The sequence below is a fragment of the Emydura macquarii genome, unplaced genomic scaffold (assembly GCF_026122565.2).
Source record: "Emydura macquarii macquarii isolate MOO-44397 ecotype Brisbane River unplaced genomic scaffold, CSIRO-AGI_Emac_v2 contig_450, whole genome shotgun sequence".
NCBI lineage: Eukaryota > Metazoa > Chordata > Testudines > Chelidae > Emydura > Emydura macquarii.
In genome coordinates, this window is record NW_027130587.1 from 5,080,562 (window position 1) to 5,099,167 (window position 18,606).

The 18,606-nt window shown below is 37.3% G+C and overlaps 1 protein-coding gene across 4 annotated transcripts in view; it reads right to left on the reverse strand.

Annotated features, from left to right (window-relative positions):
• Window positions 1-18,606, reverse strand: part of CUX1 (cut like homeobox 1) — a 372,701-nt gene that overhangs the window by 308,488 nt on the left and 45,607 nt on the right. For all 4 annotated transcript variants that reach the window (XM_067537835.1, XM_067537834.1, XM_067537832.1 and 1 more), the window contains exon 2: window positions 1,708-1,818. In XM_067537835.1, the coding sequence (XP_067393936.1) occupies window positions 1,708-1,818 (111 nt within the window). The remainder of the gene's footprint in view (window positions 1-1,707; window positions 1,819-18,606) is intronic.

Genomic DNA, 18,606 nt, shown 5'->3' on the forward strand with positions numbered 1-18,606 from the left:
ATATAATACTTTAAGTTATTTGTGATTTACGTAATGTGGCCCTGGAATCTTTAAGCGTATGTAAACATAGCTGAATAGAACAATCAAATGGAACAAAATGGTTGTGTTTAAAAAAAAAAACAAAAACAAAAAAACACAACACACACACTTGTATCTAATCTAAAAAGATTAACCACCAAGTATGACACACACACTCTGTATGAGGCCCCACTTGAAGTGACATTTCACTTCAAATCTATTAACTCCCGATGATCACCTAAAGAAGCACAGGTTGGCCCTGTTTGATTTTATCAAGCCTGCTACATTTGATTACAATTACAGTCATTATCTTTTTCTCTTTTTTAACCCGTTTTATTTTTTTAATTCTGACAAAAAGTAGAGCATGACGACAGACTATGATATTCCTGTTCAGAAGCAGAGGAGATTGAAAAAAAAAAAAAAGACATCATAGTAATAGAGGACAGAGAGAAAAGGAACTCTGAGAAATCTATACAAGCTTATAGGAGAATGTGATCCGGTAGTGACGTAAACAGAGATGAGACCAAGCTGTAAATTTGGTACAGATCCAAGCTTCCCCAAATATTGAGCCAATTCATTGTTTTAAGTCTAATCCATCTCTATTTTTGAAGACAAAGAAAAACATTCTGTACCAAATTAGTGAACAAAAGGTTGTCACTTTGGGTTTTTACAGAAAAAAAAAAAAATCTTAAAAATTCTACCACCATATGATTACATTAAAAACCATTCACTTACTTGTGAATGTCTTGTTTATCTACCGCAAAAGCAAGCCACAGACTTGAAAAACCGAGTGCAAAAACAATGCCTCTAGAGAATGCAGAGCTTCCCACTGAGTATGAACTCCCATACAACATAATAAAAATTTACTGATAACCACAATGCATTTAAAAGCACCTATTTCAGTAAACTTCTGCTTGATAAAAATACAGTTGCCAGTGTGTTAAGAAATTTGCCAGGGACAATTCTCCAAATAAGCCAACAACTGTTAAATGCAGAAAGTCATTCTTGCATTCTGGTTCTTCACAGGAGGGTGAGAAGAACCAACACAAAGTTTACAGAATGTACATATAAATCTTCCATCAACCTCCAGACACTTGGTATATTTGAGACTTCAGCTCCTGGAAAGATGTTTATCCCCTCTGCCTCACACCTCCTCCTTTACCCTTCATAGCTCACACCTCTCCCTCCATAGCTTTGCCTCCTTATGCCCACTGATGGATTCTTTTCTTCTGTCCCAATGCTGAGCATTGTCTTAGCTCATTGAAGTCAATGGTAAAACTTAATTTGACTTCAGTGGAAACAGATGGGTCAATGATCTATATTGAAGGAGTTAAAAGGCCAGGTTCTACATGCATGTAGAATGATAAAGTTTGGATTACCACAGAAAAAAAGATTTTTGCAGTGTCTCTGGTTTTGGATGATTATGAAATGTAAATAAGCCATTTGTGTTAAACATGGTGTTCAAATTTAGATCCCCAAAAAGTCAATTCATATTTCAACAACTATAGAACACTCAAGCAGTCTAAACAAAGTCTTCATATATATCAGTCACAATTAAGTTGATGAATTAAGCAATGCATTAAAGAAAATTCTGGAATCACATTCACCCAATCTAGTTTTGTAAAAAACTTAAAAGTGCCTGTTAACATCAAGGAAGTCAAATGACAGTTAAGCAGCTTTTCACCTTACCTCTGGAGTGTTTTTCTTGAACTCGCGACTTTGCTCAATAAGCTTTTTTCTAGACTGCTCACTTTCATCTTGTCGGTTAGCCAATACCGTTGCTGTGGCATCGAGCTCTCTCTATCAAGAAAAAGAAAAGAAACAGCAAGATTGTAATTGCTCTTAGTTAAAGAGAAGGTCATTTATCCCAGATAAACAAAAATATAAGCCTTTATACGGACTCCTCTCAAGAATGTCAAAATGGCTAGTTTACAAACAATCTAGTAACAGAGCAAAGGTATCAGCCTCCAGAAATCACTTCCCCGAAATGTAGTTAAAAATTAAGTGCTACAGCATACGAATTCTGTCCTGAAACCAAAAATATGACTGTTTGCATGTGGGAAAACCAAATAGATATTTTCTCAAAAACATTTAGGGTTGTATAACATTAAGGTAATAGTAAGAGATCAGGAGCAAAACTAATGCAACAAATACATCATCATAATCCCCAAATCAAACTAAGGTAGTATGTCTACTTCAAGTTCAAGCCAGTTCCATTTTTAAATAGCTTACCTCATCAGTTTCCTTTGCTGACTTTGGAAGCACTCTCTGTTTTAGTTATTCTGAGTGAAAAGTCATGTCTGAATAGCTGAAGTACAGATTTCCCCCTACACTTCGACCTATGATGGATGGCTTTATTTCAAAATTATTTTTAAGATCACAAACTGCTCACTGGGATCATTATATTCTTCCCCAAGTAAAATTTTTAAAGTTTGGGGTCATCCCTCGGTAAGAAATTTCCTTCTGTTCTAAAGAAGAAACTATCTTTTCCTCAATCTCTACTTCATACTGGAACTTGTCCCCCTTAGCATTATCAATAACTACAGTAACACAATATCCTTCCTTTGTAGTCATACTTTATGAATGCCAGAATAACTTCCATCAATTTATAGTAAACAGAACTATCAAAGCAGCCATCACACTACTGACAAGCTTTGCCCAAATGATTTCAACATACTATCCACCATCGTATCTTTCTTCTGTACTCAACACTGCACTTTTAATTTCACCATACTGCATTGCATGGGTCATTTATCATAGCATAAGCCAACGCTAGTCAATCATTCTGCATCAGTATGTTTTCTTTTGCAATATTTGTATATTATATTTAGAATATTAAGGGCTAAATTTTCCACTCAGCTATGTGCATCATTTCCACTGAAGTCATTAGGGGCTATATCCATGTATTTAAGGAGAAAATTTGGCCTTATATTTTCTTTACTTTTAATTGATTTTCTTTCATTCTTACTTAATCTGATGTTCATGAACAAGTGAGAAAAACTACTTGCTAGAGTGAGGCAAAACGCAGACAGGCTCTGGGCCATCATCTCCACAGAACTCTGCCAATACACCTGGGTCCTGGCCTACAAAATCACTGGCAATTCTGGGCAAAATTTGCCAATCCTATGAAACAATGAAAAATTGAGATATAAACTAATATGAATACAAATATTAGACACACAACCAAACTGATTTAACTTGTGACCTACTGTCAGACTTGATCTCAGATCCTCAATTGTAAGTCAGCTCATTGACCATATAACCCCATATACAAAATGGAATATTAGTTTTCTTTTATTTTAAACAACTTGGTTATTTTGGTTAATTTTAGATGGCTAGTTTCAAGTCAAATTATTTTTTTCAATTTAGTCATAAACTTCTGAAAACTAGTGTCCCTAATCTGACATTCACAATACAATTCTACCATATATTACAGCTCTTCCCAACCTCAAAATGGTTTGACAGATGGACTCTGCCACCATCCTCTCATACTATGTCCTGATAGCTGATGCCGTCTCTCATTATTTCCATTTTCATCCTCTTTCCTTTGTCTGTCTTCTTTTTATTCTCTTAGTCGTTGAATGTATTTTCCCCTCCCCCCTCCTTCTTGTTGGTCTATTATATGGTTTTTGCTGACTTCGCTCCTAGCTCCTCACTATCCCAACTCAATGGATGGCAACATGATGCTAGAGGTGGGGCATCCAGTGGTGCTTAACCCCAAGATACGGGAGGGGAGTGGGGGGGCTCTGAGACCATAGCCTCTAGCCCAGTACACATGAGAAGGTCCCCCAGCTAGCCACCGTAAGAGTACAATGCAATTAAACACCTGAGGCTGGCCTATACCCGCTGACTCAGGCTAAGAGGCTTGGGCTAAAGGGTTGTTTAATAGCAGTGGAGACATTGGGGCTGAGGCTAGAGTCTGGGTTCTGGGACCCCCGTCCCTCTATGGAGAGCCCGAATATCTGCACCTCAATTAAACAGTCCCTTAGCCTGAGCCCTGTAAGACCACGTTAGTTGGCACAAGCTAGCCATGAGTTTTTAATTGCAGTGTAGACATATGCAAAGAGGTACAATGGGAGCAAGGAAAGAAGATGGGAGACATCTGCCACTTTTTCCTGCAAACACAGCAGACAATTTGCAGCAATAAGGGAAAGCCGGGAAATCTGGAGTTTTATAGGTTTCTTCACACGCAGATGCTCTCCTGGTTGATTTCAATGTGAGTTATCAGTGCTCAGTATCTCTCTCAGAATCATGACCACAGAGCATAAGCCTAAAATTTTTATTTTTAAAGCAAGGTACAAATACTGTATGCAGAAGCCATAAGCCAATCACTTTAACCCCCAAGAATTTTGGTTACCCTCATTTACTGCCAAAATCAATTTGTGGAGTAGGATTTATAGCCATAGTTATTTTACATTCTTATGCAGGCAAAAGTGGAAATCTCCAAGAAAAAATACAGCAAATTCCATACAATACTAAGTCCAACACTTCAGATTAGTTAAATCACTTTCATTCTAGAACCAACAAGAAAGTACACAACTAGCAGATGAAAAATAGAAGATCAGGATTTTAGCTTCTGAGTCTCTTTCTAGGCATTTTGTGAAAGAAATCTAGATTCAAATTATTGGTTCTCTTATGTATAAATCCTGCCACTTTTCTGTTACCTCTAGGCTTAAACTAATTTAACAAGTCTGAAGCGCAGACTGGGTTGATGTGCACATTATTTTACACAATTACGTAAGTCTGACTTAGGGGAGGGAGAGAGGAGAACATTTGAGATTTTCCCTTAGCAGTACCCAACTCAGAAGGATTTCTGCATTTTTTCTTAATTTTTACTTCCTCACATCAAAGAGGTATGCCAAGCTTTTTACAGTTACATATAGATCATAATTGGTTGAAATCCTTTAAAAAAAAAAAAAAAAAAAAAAAAAAAAAAGATATAATTGAAACTAAGTACCATGATAGTGATCCAAACATCCGCATAGCACTTAAAAAACCCCTCAATATTTCTCACTATAAGAAACATTTTAGGCCAATATGTCCAACAGATTTTGTTTTGGAATTCTATAACATATATGAAATCTATTGTAGAAAAATGGGAAATACTTAACAATTGGATAAGCCACATTTGAAATTGATCCCAATTAAGTTTATGCAAGATAAAAGAGCAACAAAAACCAACGCAGTTAGACATTATTATAAAGAGCGTTAACGGTTGAACAGAAGGCTTTTCAAAAATACAAATCAAATCTGGTAAGGACAACAATTTGAAAATCTATATTTAAGAAATAAGCAGAAGTTAAAAGCAAGAAGAAAAACTGATGACACTGGAGAGAATTACAGCAGATAAAACGTCAAGCAAATGTTGTCTACTAAGAAGCATTAGTAATGAATTAGAAAGAAAGAATAGAGAAGTAGCAGATTTGTCAAAACAGTTTTTTGCTTCCAATTTTAGAGAAGAGGAAGAAAGTGAAGTACTGATTCAGAGAACTTATTTTGCACTACCAGAGTAGAAGAGTTAGATAATGGGTCAGACACTATCCCATGTTTTCTCTGTGCTATTCTACTGGTATAAAGCAGTATAAAGGCAGCCAATTCAACCCTTTGAGGATTTCCACTGCACAAAGGAAATGCTTGGTAGTGAGAAACCACTATACCAGTACCCACGCCACCTTTCAGCACATAGGGCATGCCCAGGGAAAAGGGTAGAGATGAGATTATGTATCAATAATCCTGAGCTGCTGAAATGACTGCTTGACCCAGTGGAATGCGTAACATAGCACAGCCCAGAGACATGGCTCAGGATCTGGTCCAGTGTCTGAGTAACAAGACAAATGGCTATGAATAGTTTAGAGATTCAAAACAAGCAAAGCATCAAGACCTCTAGCTAAAGAAGTTGTAGAAGACATAAAGCTAGACATTAATGAAGTCTTAAAGAGACATTGTCATGGTTGTCAAGCCCAAAATTAGAAACATTTTAAATTTGTTCTTCATTTCTTCATCATAACTATTTACACACCAGCACTGAAAAGCCAATTAACTGGAAAAACTAGTTGTACATTGGGTACAACAATATAATAATTATGGAAGATTTTCCCACATTTGTGGCATACTTAGGAATGTCTCAGGAGAGACTGGGATTATTGTAAAATTCAATACAGTACACTGCATTATTCTTGTAAGAAGACATACCACATGGATAAACTTGTGAACCGAAATCCTTCTGGGTAAGACAACTTTATGGCGCACCAGCCACAACAGTAGGTTCTAAGTAGCCAGTAAGAGGAGATTTAAGATTATGAAGACAGAAAAGTAGCAGAGGTTCCATTAAAATTACAGGATGCCAATCTCTCAGCCCAAATATTTTCTTGTTGTCTAACTCCTCCTCACAACTTTGCAACCTAAAATTGTCAAGATTATAAGCAACAGAAACCAAACCAAAAAGGTGTTATACTGGTGACCAAACTGTGCAGGGGATTCAGAGCCCATCACCGCTAGGGTCACTTATTTAAATCTGGCTACTAAACTTTTAGTCAAGAGTATCCAAAATTTACCATTGTTCAACAGCCTAGGCAAAATGATTTGGAGTCTCAGAACACTTTCTAGTTCGAGAAGTGAGGCCAGAGACATGGAGCTAAACTAATTCCACCCCGGAGTTGGTCACACCATGTTAGGGCAGAATAGAGAGGTAGATAGGGGAGGTTTATATTATCCATGCTACACTTTTGTGATTAACTAAACAACCATCCTCTTTAGAGCTATCCATATGACACCTTTCACCAACATACATTCACTTTTGAAATGGGGGAACACAAAGAAAAGAAAGCATTATGCTCTTAAATGTCAGCCTTATTAAAAAGGAATCCTCAAATATCAACATCAAATTTTTTTTATGCTGTATCAGAAATACAATCACATGAACTACACAAGGTTAATTTGATATTCACTGTAGCAACATCAATCAAATTCATGATGAACTTGTTTGGTATTAATGTAACAATTATGCACTTCCACTATAATCCCTTTGTGTTAGGGCTTTAATATTTTTTCCTTTAATTTTTATTTAACCTGTTAAAAACAGAGAAAGCAATGATATGTTCTCTTGGTACTCATACAGCCTGCAAGCCACTTGCAGCCCCCACTACTCCTTTAGAACACTGAACCAATTATACACACTCACGTACATACACACAAACAAAATCCACTTTTGTAATGAAGAGCTGCAACCAGTATTTCCAGCTCCCTGCTCAAAAGCACTATGTGTGAGCACCTGACTTTTCTGGAATTACAGAGCTTTCTTACTGCTCTGTTTGAGAAGAGAGTTCTCGAAATCCTCTTCCTGTGTATTCAGAACACTACAAGAGGACTCCCCCCACCCACAGTTTGTGTTTCTAGACAAAGGTGAAAGAAGCTGAAAATCTTAGGCAGAGAAGACCATGCGCTGCCAAGAATCTCCTATCTGCTTCTTTCCCACCTGCTTCTCCTCCCTTCCTCATAGAAGTAAGGGAAACAGGAGAGTGGAAGGGAGGAGTTTAGAGGAAAGAATCAATGCTGAGAATGTGCATAGATACTAGATTTAGTGGATGCTGGAGAGCGATAACAGGTGGGTGGGGAGGATGCATGAAGAACAATTTAATTTTGGGCACTGGAGGAGAGATAAGGGAAGGAGGATTAGAATTCTCAATAGCCCTTTAATTTGCACTGGCAGAGATGGGAGGAAATAGGAGACTGTGCCTACCATCTGCCTCTCTGAAAAGAAGTCCTGAAGAGAGTTACACACCCTTCTCCTCTCCTTCCTACTGGCAAATGATAGACCCCCTGGGAGAGAAACAGAAACAAGCTGGTGGCTCTGCAGGCAGACCCAGGAGATAACAGGATGTCCAGGGCCGAGGACCAGTTTCACTATAACAAGCCCATTCAGCTCCCATGCAGCACTGTTTTTTCCCCTCACTTCTTATAAGAAGATACAATAATTTAAGTTATAATTTTTTTAAAAAACACCTATTTTTCTTCATTCTCCCCTGCACCATTTGCAGTTCTTACTCTCACTTATGTTTTTCCCCTACTGTCCCAATATTTTAAGTGCCTGAGTCTTGCAGCCATTGCCCATGCCCATGGCTGATGGGAGGGGTGGGGCAAGAGGAGACAATTGTACCAGAACCTGACCACAGGTCCCCCCCCACCCCCCCCCAAAAAATCTGTAACTGGGGTGAAATGAGAGGGGAACGGACTCTTGCGAATGTGATGTACCGGGGCCCCAGGCCTGCCTGCACTGAATCTCCACTGTGTTCAACCGGTATTCACAGTAGCATCATGCTCCCAATCCACAGTTCTACTTCAGAACTTTAGCTGGGGCACCAAGACTCCAGCAGGAAGGCTCAGGGTCTTGATCCCGAGAAACTGATCTAGTTTAACATTTGAAAAAAGTAGCATTCCATTTCAGAACTAATCTAGTAATGTCACATCAAGATATTTGGTTATAAAATAAATTAAAATAATATATGCACTATACTATAATTATATCCCCCACTGTTGTTCTCCCCATTTTAGAGAGAAAAGCATAATTTTCGCAGTGCTCCCAGATATGAGTGCATGAGCTTGAGCTCCATACAGTTTGACACTGGGGCAGGGTGGGGTGGAGCAGAGCAGTGCCATGAAACTGACTTCCTCTGTAATGCACTGTCAATAATTCCCTGTTCCTTACCTACTGCTTGAATCAGAAAGCTACCAAATCAACCAAATGCTTTAGTACTGAAAAAGGGTATTCTATAATAGTCCATTTGAGGCCTTTCTTAGAATCGTATTTATCATACTGATCAAAAATTAATTCAATGTAGCTTTCAAAAAGTATTTTATTATGCAATGTTTTATGTTATGTTTTTTATGTTATGTTATGTTATAATTTATGTTTTTATTATTATTAGGCAATCTAGGAATCACCTGAAACATTTTGCTAACACACTGGCAGAATTAAGTGCTCACTGCATATATGCGCCTCTGCTTTTCTGCAAGCATTTCTTCAAAGGATTATTAATGAATTTATTTATTCTTGTGTGTGTCTGCACTGGAACCCATACATGCAAAAAGCCAATATACACTATTCTCTCTGAGCCACATCCAACCCTCCCCTCTTCCTTGTTTTGTTTACATACCCAGCATCTAATCAAAGGTGTTTGTCATTACATTTTATTTCACTTAATTTCAACAGAAACACATGTCCATAAAGAGGAAATGGTAGTTTGGGTCTCATTTTCTGTAACAGGTCACATGAATTCTTTTATTCTCAAGTCCAACCCAGACCACTCCTGTGACTGTCAGGGCATTACATATAGCTCAACTGACTTCCCACACATTAAGTAACTGCCTCTCCCACTTAAAAAGTAAATGTTGAAAGCAGTTACCACAGCAGCAGCAATATGTAGCCAAGCTAATACCAGAGGTTTAAATCAAGGAGGGAAATTAAGAGGTCCTGAAAACCGTGAGATTTCACTCCCACTGTACTAAGAATTTAGAAAATAAACAAAATATTTAGTAGTTATACAGTGCTAAGACAAAGTATCATCCCTGTTTTATAGATAGGGAAACTGAGGCCCAGATCGTTCAGGGCTGCACAGCAAACAGTAGCAAGAAACTTGGATTAGAACTGAGGAAATTCCTGACTCTCAGCCCCACACTCAATTCATGATCCATACTTCTATCTAACTAGCTGTGGTTAATCACTTGGAAAGAAAATAAAAACCCCACTTAGTTTAAGTATTGTGACTCTCATAATAACTAATGGAAAAATCAAATTACATCCCTTTCTGCCAAATAAAATAAATAAAATAGAAAAATCAACAGAAAACCAATTGCTAGGTGCCAGCTAAGGTTTGTTTAGCCAAGTTGCACAAAATAAGCTGTACAGTATCTGTCTCACCTATTGAACATGCTAAATTGATCAACAGTTGACCACAACTCACAATAGCACCTACCGTAATAGCAGAGGGACAATTTAATTAAGGGGTAACTGTGTCAGTAGAGAATATAACAGAACAATTACTATAATCGTTGCATATTTGATTCCACATGGTACACTTTCTTTTTTGTCCCTCTTCCTGAGGGTACAAGGTGGCATCTTTCAGGAAGCAGCACTGTCAAATGGGCAGTGCATTGCCAATGATGACTATTAGTCCCAGGAACTCAAGAACTGCTAGCATCATGCAGTGATCATGATCATAGACAACAAAACAAAAACAAAAATCAATGCCTCTTTTGACATCTACAGATAGCGAGTTCTTGATCAATGTATATAGCACATCCAAATCAGCTCAGCTGAAAGAAAGTTTCAATGATAATTTTATGTCTTTATATTTTGGAATAGTCAATTTCACTCAGTTAATATATTATGCTGTCATTAGTCAGAACATGCTCTTAATCAGGTGGCATGGCAGCACTGCTGTCAGGTAAGAAAGTTGTACTGACATTTTATAATATTCCTTCACTAAATTCTGGTAGTGTTTTATTTGCTATTAATATCTGGAAATCTGGATTCTGGACACCAGTTGGTTACATTAAATAATTCATACAGTCTCAACTGAAAATAAAAAGTAATCTTAACAGAGTGGATAAAGTAACAAAAAACATGTTCAAACCTTTAAATGATGTAACAAAGCTTAGCTCAAGTATTGAGTTACTCCTCTTCTCCAACCTAAGCTTTACTAATAAATGAGGTATAACCATGCTGTGAGCAAAACCCATGCAACACAGACCAGGATTTATAACTCACTGTGCATGTTGCTACGAGTAAGTCAATATACAAGTACATGCAGAATCTTGTTTCAATCGGAGTTCTAAATGCTCAGAACTTCTGAAAATATCAATCCACATGTATTTCTTTAAATTAAAAACTCATTTGCTGACATTTATGTAATTTAGAAAACAACACTGCAAATCCATAGCACACTGAACTCCTAACTAGGGAACAGCCAAATTTCACAACTAACTTACCTTGGATAAAGGCAGGAACTTCACTTCACCTTTGGAAGACAGTTATCATGGAGCTATACACAAAGGAGAACTGTTATCTGATCTAAAGTTGTCATCACAACTATTACCATTCCCTCTGGTATCCAAAGGAGATTACCACTAATAAAACTGCACCTATTAAAAACTTTTCCTAAAAATATCTTATGCCCAACTAATAACAAAAAATATAAATAGGTATCTGAAAAAGAAACCCAAGGAAATGTTTTTCTAATTACATTCCAATAAAGTAAACCTACTGGGGGAAGAAAAAAGCTGAGAGAATTCTGAATTTGAGCTGATACGTCACGTTCTTTCATTTTCCCCTACTGTGCTTAGGTACTGTAGAAACCTCATAGCAGATCACAGTGCTTGGTCTTACCATATGTATCACAGCACATATGGTTTGGAAGGACGGAGCTGGAGTCTTAACTTGGAATTTTCTTGTTTTTATTAGTTTAAAAACGTTGAAGACGGACTTGCTAGTTAGGGAAAACTTGCAAGTATATCCTACTTGAAAATTCGATCTAGTTACTGTTTCCAATTATTTTAACAATTTCCCTTGCCACTTCTACTCGTTTCTAAAAGGCATGTGTTTAAATAATGATTAACACTCTTCACTCATCTCTTCTTCCTGAATTCAAGTCACATGGCTGGATTTATAATATACCTGATATAATGACAGGCTAATGTCAAATCAGGATGATGAGTTCATTGCAGGACTCTGCAGAGGAAGCTGGATGGGGAGCCTGTATTCACAAACGCAAATATCTACAACAACAGCAAGAGCAGAGGAAAATTACTAGCAAATTAAATCGCTCTTCATATAAATAGCTTAAGCCAGAGGGGTTTTCTGGCAGGGTGTTTTCAGAGAGGGTCCTTGACTCTGAAATTTGCTTCCTCCTTTAGTCTGATAGAGCCAGAGTTTGACGACTTCTAGGGCATGCTGTAAGGCTTAGACATTTTCCCAGGCTTGGAAAAGGGAATGATTGTTGATACCAATCCAGTTTGTATTTATTTTTGTAACATTGTTTGTATGTGCACGCAGTGCATAAAATGGGTGCATTTTAGAAATTAAAATAACTATAGAAATAAGTATGATACAAACAAGCAAATTTTCCTTACTCAGGTTTTAGCCTACTTAAAGTGTCTCTTAAAACAATAAACTTTCCTTAGACCTTAGTGTTCCTTCATATCCAAACCCATAAGAATGAACCCAGTTAGATGATAATATATTCCTTTGGAACAGTAACAGCATATGCTTGTCAGTAGACTACTAACACTGGTTGTTAGAATTTTAGACTTTTAGACAATTTGCCAGATTTTGAAGACTTAGGAGATTTTTGCAGTCCTTGATATTTTATCTCGATCACTAGAGTTTCCTGTAAGCACCAGTTTATACTAACATAAAACTGAAATACATCTGTTGGGATGCAGAGTGCAGTTTCTAGTTAAGTGTTCCCAGAAACATAACATGGATATTTTATTTAGCTGATTTTATGAGACATGAAAAAGAAAAGTTTAGTACATGTGCATTCAGAGAGAGGCAGGCCCTATGGCGATAGTGTGCATATTATTAATGTATATTAAGAATAATATGCAACGAATATTATAGAGCTTTGAAAGCTAATATAGAGCCAGAGTTTCCATATTCTGTATAATGTTCTTAATATGGATTGACAATTTAGCATGCAATTTGCTGAACACTGTTAATGTACATTAATAATATTGATTGCACAATAAGGAATTCTTATTAAGGCAATGCCCAAAGTTCTCTTTAAATTCAGAACAACTTGACATATTAGCATATTAATTGTTCCATAGATACATGTGCAGCATTTTTAACATTAAAATAAAAATATCCTTTAGAATTTCTCTTTCCCTACATCCTGTCCACAGTGGGAGCACTGAACCAGATGTAACAACTGTAGATAGCACAGTTCTGCTCCCTGTCCCACAGGACTATAGTAAAAATATGGCTAAACAGCTTTCAACTCAGCTATTCAAACATCTTAAGTCAAGAATTTGTCAAGTTTCACTGCAATGAACAGCAGTGGAACTATATAAACCACACTAAAATGAGATTTGTAAGGGTAACAAAAGATTAACTACAGCAGCACTGTCAACCTTGCTATAATACACTGTCATGGAAAAGTCCAAAATTTTGGTTAATGAAGATTTAATTTCAATATCTTGCACTTACAGCAGTAAAAACAATTCTACAAAGACAGTGTATGTTTACAATCTCTCACTAAAAAATGGGACTCTCAATCAGTGCTGATCATCGGCTAATTAGTTCAGTTTTACAAGTTGATGGAACAAATTACTTCATCCCCTCTCCCTCCTCTCCTCCCCCTACACCGAGCAAAAAAAAAAAAAAAAAGTCTACCAGATGCAGTCACCTATAGTACCATGATTTTTGCTTTGGTGGTGATGGTAGGGGGGCATACTGTCCCTCTATTAAGGATCTTTTTTGTTTTGCATTCATTCAAGGAGCTGTGCCACACAGTGATTTCTAATCAAGGAAGTTGGATCGAAATCGCTTTGGAGACAAACAGCACCACTTCTAGAAACGCCAGAGGAGTTTTCTGCTAGGTGACCTAGGTGCTCCTTCTCCATTCCTCTACTGGGTCTGGTGAACCTCCTCCAAAACCCCTTCTAAAATGGGAAGAAGAGCCCAAATCCAGGTTGTCTGTTTGAATTTTTGGTCTGTTTGCTGCATTACATATATTTCACCAATTTCTTCAAGTAATTTCATGCCAACTATGCCCCTAAATTGGTATCCTACCTCTGACACTGACCAGACACTTCAGAGAAAGCAAACAAAAACACCACAAATGACACACTTAGCCAGTTTTGCAATGCAGAAGAGATGTTCATGTGCCCTCTGATAAGGGTTTAATAAAATTACATTTCTGCTGAAGGGAAAGATGTAATTTTGCCAGATAGTTATGTAATGGGTACCAAATTCACACAATACAAATCAGGCCTATTTTGAATACAGATATGTTTCTTCTGTGAAAAAGTTTCATTCCCATGACTTAAACCATCAATTCTGAGATGCTGGCTCTAAGAGCACATGAAACCCACCACAAAAGAAGAAAGAAAAAGCAAAGAAGTAAACAAATATTTTTCCCTTACACTTTTTGGGATCCTAATTTTTCTTTATTGAGATCTTGCACAGATGCGAAAAGGAAAATAAAAAAAGCAAAAGCTAAACTCAAAGGCATTCAACACTTCTCGCAACAAAGAGGATGACTGAACTTTCAGAGGAGGCAGGTCAGAAAAACTCAAATACAAGGAACTTACCCAAAACTCTACAGCCAATAGCAGCATCCAAAGGTTTGACTACGGTAGCATATGAACAGTGTGATCTTCAGTTGACCATTCTGAAACAATACTATCTTCTATCTCCCACATGCTCTTTCCGGGGCCTCACATTACTTACTAATAACTAAATTACTCCTAGCCAGCTATCCTTTACTTACATACTATGTCATGTTTTACCCTCCAACCTGGAGGATGAGCAGTTGGCTCCAATATTTAAATGACGCACAAATGACCAGGCAGAACGTACCACAGCAAATGCTTCATTTTACTATAGGAAATTTAAGATATTGTTGCTGCAATATCCAGCCACTTCCTAGGCCTTCTGAATCTGGACCCAGCCTTTTACACCCCAGGGAAGCGTCACCAAAGTTCATACTTGAACTTTTGCTGTTCACTTGGCTCCTGGAGGATGTAATGTTATTATATCTTTTCCCATGTCAGAATTGAGGCCCAGTGTAGGACAATAAGAGAAAGCTTGTACTGCTGCTGACTTGCTGTACTTGTGCAGTGGCTAAAGGGAGGACTTCACTGCAATCAAGTTAACACCTCTCAGGAGAATTAAATTCACTCTAAAACAAAATAATTTGAAAAAGGTGAATTATTGCATTAAAATCTGAGGTAATGCAAACTTAGCATTTTTTATAAACCCTCAGAACTGCTGTATTTTCAACCATATCCCAAATTACCAAAGACTTGGTTAAATATAAATGAATCTTAAATTTAAGTACAAGAATGAAAGGAATGTACAGAATTATGCAGACTTTGGATGAAAACATCATCAGAACTTGCCAAACTTTACTCCCAATTTCTATTAGCTTTGTTGTCCTACTGAGCAGCGGATGCCCTTGTGTAAAAGTTCTGTTGCAGCATACACTTTAAAAACAGAAAATAATGCGGGAAAGTCAATGCTATATATTATAGGATTTGTTTGCTTTTTAATGGCACCACTCTGAAAGTTAACTTACAAAACTCATATAAATGTTTACATGTTTGATTTGTTTCTCTCTCTCCTAACATACTTTGTAGGTTGTGGGGGTTTTTAGGTGCTGACTGTGTTTGTACAATTTGCCCTCTGTAGAGGGTAGTACTACCACAGGAGCATTCCAAGGTTAGAAATTATGCTTCAGAGAAGCACAATTCATTCCTTGCTTTCCTTTTACTCAGGAAGAGAAGTCGGAGGGTTCAATCAGTAGCAGATTATCCTTACCAGTACGAGATTACTAGCCTCACATTCCCGCAGAACCACTTTAAATGCATTGACTGGTGTACAAGAGCTAAGAGCCATGGCTCAACCCACTCCTCACCTGCCTGCTCAAGGGGAGTGTAACAGGCATGTAATGCCTGCTTACCCTATCCATGAGCAACTGCCTACACGGTAGGAAGGCTTCCCTCCTCTTTACAGATCTATGTTGAGGTGTAGATTGGACTAAAATCTGATCTTCGGATGAAAATTTCTTTGGGCAGGGACCAAGTCTGCCTCTATATTTGTACTGTGGCTACACACAATGGGTCCAATTTTGTTTAAAAAACCAGTATAAGGTATCCTCACAATGGTCAGCTAAAATAAAGTGACAAAATTTCACACAGTTTTCACCAATATATACTCCCACTCCCCATGCCTCTGAGGTAAGCAGAGCAATAGCTACATAATAGACTCAACACTAGAGTAAGCCTGAACCATCTAGGTTAGGGAATCTGAAGTAATACTCCACTACTTATTTACTGCATCTCCAAAGCATTTCAGATTCTAAGATGAATATATTTCACACAGTACAAAAATTTTTGAAGATCCACAGGAAGATTTCATTTTTATAGGCAATAAACATTAAATCTAAAGGACTGAAACATAAAAAGTGTTTTAATACCATATAAATCACCTTTCCCTAGACAGAATAAATCTCTGAAGGTTTTAAGGACTTCAATATAAATTTTTATGGCAAATTATCTACATAGAAATTATCTGCATGAGATGCACTTTCACTTCCCTTTCTCATTTACATAGTGCTGACAATCTTTTCAATCACAACATCCAATTCAATTTGGAAAGTCCAAAACACAATGCCCAGGAATATTAGCTAAATGCTAAACAGCTCCTCCCTTACATGATGTGGATTCTTTTAAATGCCATTCTCTTTCAATATAGAAGTTCACTTTGCAGGGGTAACACAGCTAACGTATAAAACTAAGGCTTAAGCTGATAGCTATGTCCTCAAACAATAAAAAAAACAAAAACATCCTGGTTTTAACTCTCACACAGAGCTAGCAGTATAGCCTAATAACAATAAATAACTTGTTTTATTCAATGAATAATCACCCTCACAAAACACTAATCATAACAATTAAATGCACAGAAAATCTCTTCCTCAGGAAGAATAGCCAATATTTCCACTTTTCTAAACTAGATGATATTCCCCAAGAAACTGTCAGTACGGTAGTGGGCAGCGGCATTTCAGAGTCAGGACTCCTGAGTTAGACCCTCAAATTTGTAAATGACTAAGAGCAAGTCACTTACAGATACATTTTCAGAAGTAGCCTCTAGTTTTTGGTACCTCAGATTTTAGCCTTTAATTTTGGCTGGCCACACAGACTCTCTAGGCCAGGTATTCAAAGGTGCTGAGCACTCACAGCTCTTGTTGACTTCAACTGGAGGGCATGGATGGGAGGCAGCACCTCTGAAAATAGTTTCCAAGGCATCTCAAACTGGGTACTAATGCAATCAGTGGTCATGTCTGAAAGTTCTCGCCATAACTGCTCTGTGGCAGTTTCCTCATCTGTAAAATGGAAATACTGACATGAAGCTTAATTCATTCATCTCTGTAAAGCACTTCAAGATCCTCAGAGGGGAGGTGCAATATATTTGCAGTTCACTGTTATTGTACTGTATATTCTTCTATTGCTTTGGGGTCAATTTTGCAAGGTACTGAGTGACCTCAATTCATCGCCTCATAGGAGGTGCTCAGTACCCCCGAGATTCCCTCCCTTTATGGAACGTACAGCAAAAATTAGAGCAACAAGCATGAACGTACTTAAAGAAATGTAAGTGCCAGGAATACAAAAAGGTTTCTAAAATATTTCCACTGTATATTTTCATCATCATCAAATTTTCACCTTATTAACTAAATTAAGGCAGAGGTAAGACAAAAACAAAATTCCAAGTAATAAAATTAATTCTCAACCTGCTTCTTAAACTTCCAAAGTTATTTGTTTTAAAAGTTTATTTGTAGATAAAACTTGATCATCAGGCTATTCTTCAAGTCCTCCTCCTCCCCCCCCCCCCCCCCAAACAATTATTGCAATAGCGTGATTTAAAAGTGACCATCTGTGCACACAGATTATGGTAGCATGTGCACGAAGCTTTATGTCAGAGGTGCATGAGAAGTTGCAGAGTTTTAAAAGACTCTCTTACTGTAAAACCAATCTGTTGAGGAAAGAAAAACTTGGATATATTCTCATGACCAACAAAAAAGTTCTAGGGAAATTTCCAAAACACTTGTTTTTGAATAGAGTAAGTGCTTTCTTTCCATTTAATGAAGCAGTAAAATGAGGGTATAACACTTCTTATGTAAGATTTCACAAGCATCTATTAGTTGTCATGAACAGTCTTTTAATCTAGTGACAGATTATCATCATTTTGTGTTGAAATATCAAGTTATTCCTGGTATACATTTTCCTGCTTCCATCTTGTACAATCCCCAGAAACTACTATGGGCATTAAGTACCCTAAACATTAAGGCCAAAAGTTATCACTGTGACAAGAAATGCTTTAATGAGACTGAGAAAGAAAAAGAATAAGTGCTTTTTCGATTGTGCATGATATACTTCTCTACGCAGATTTTAATCACTGAAAATGTGAATGGTGACTAAGGAGTATTATTGCTCTCAAACATACCCCATCTCCAATCTGCTGCTACTCATTGTCTGCTAAAGGACTGTGACAATTTGAAGTGTCTGCCTCCTGCACCAAGAAAAACTAAACAAATCTGTAGACCCCAAAAATTTTATCCCTTCCTCCCCCCACCTCTTCCCCATAGCCTAGTGTAGATTTTTGTAGTGTTTGAAGCCTGGATATATGTTTAACAGTCTGGACCCTTAAAGAGGATGAGGAAACATCAAATTTTAGAACTAAATAATTAAACAGTTGCTAGAAGCTAGGTTTCGTTCAAAGGAGATTAGAGGCTACTGTGCATAAGAAATTGACACACAACATAAGAATGAATATGAAGGAAAAAAATAGAAGGTGGGAACTTTTCTAGTCAG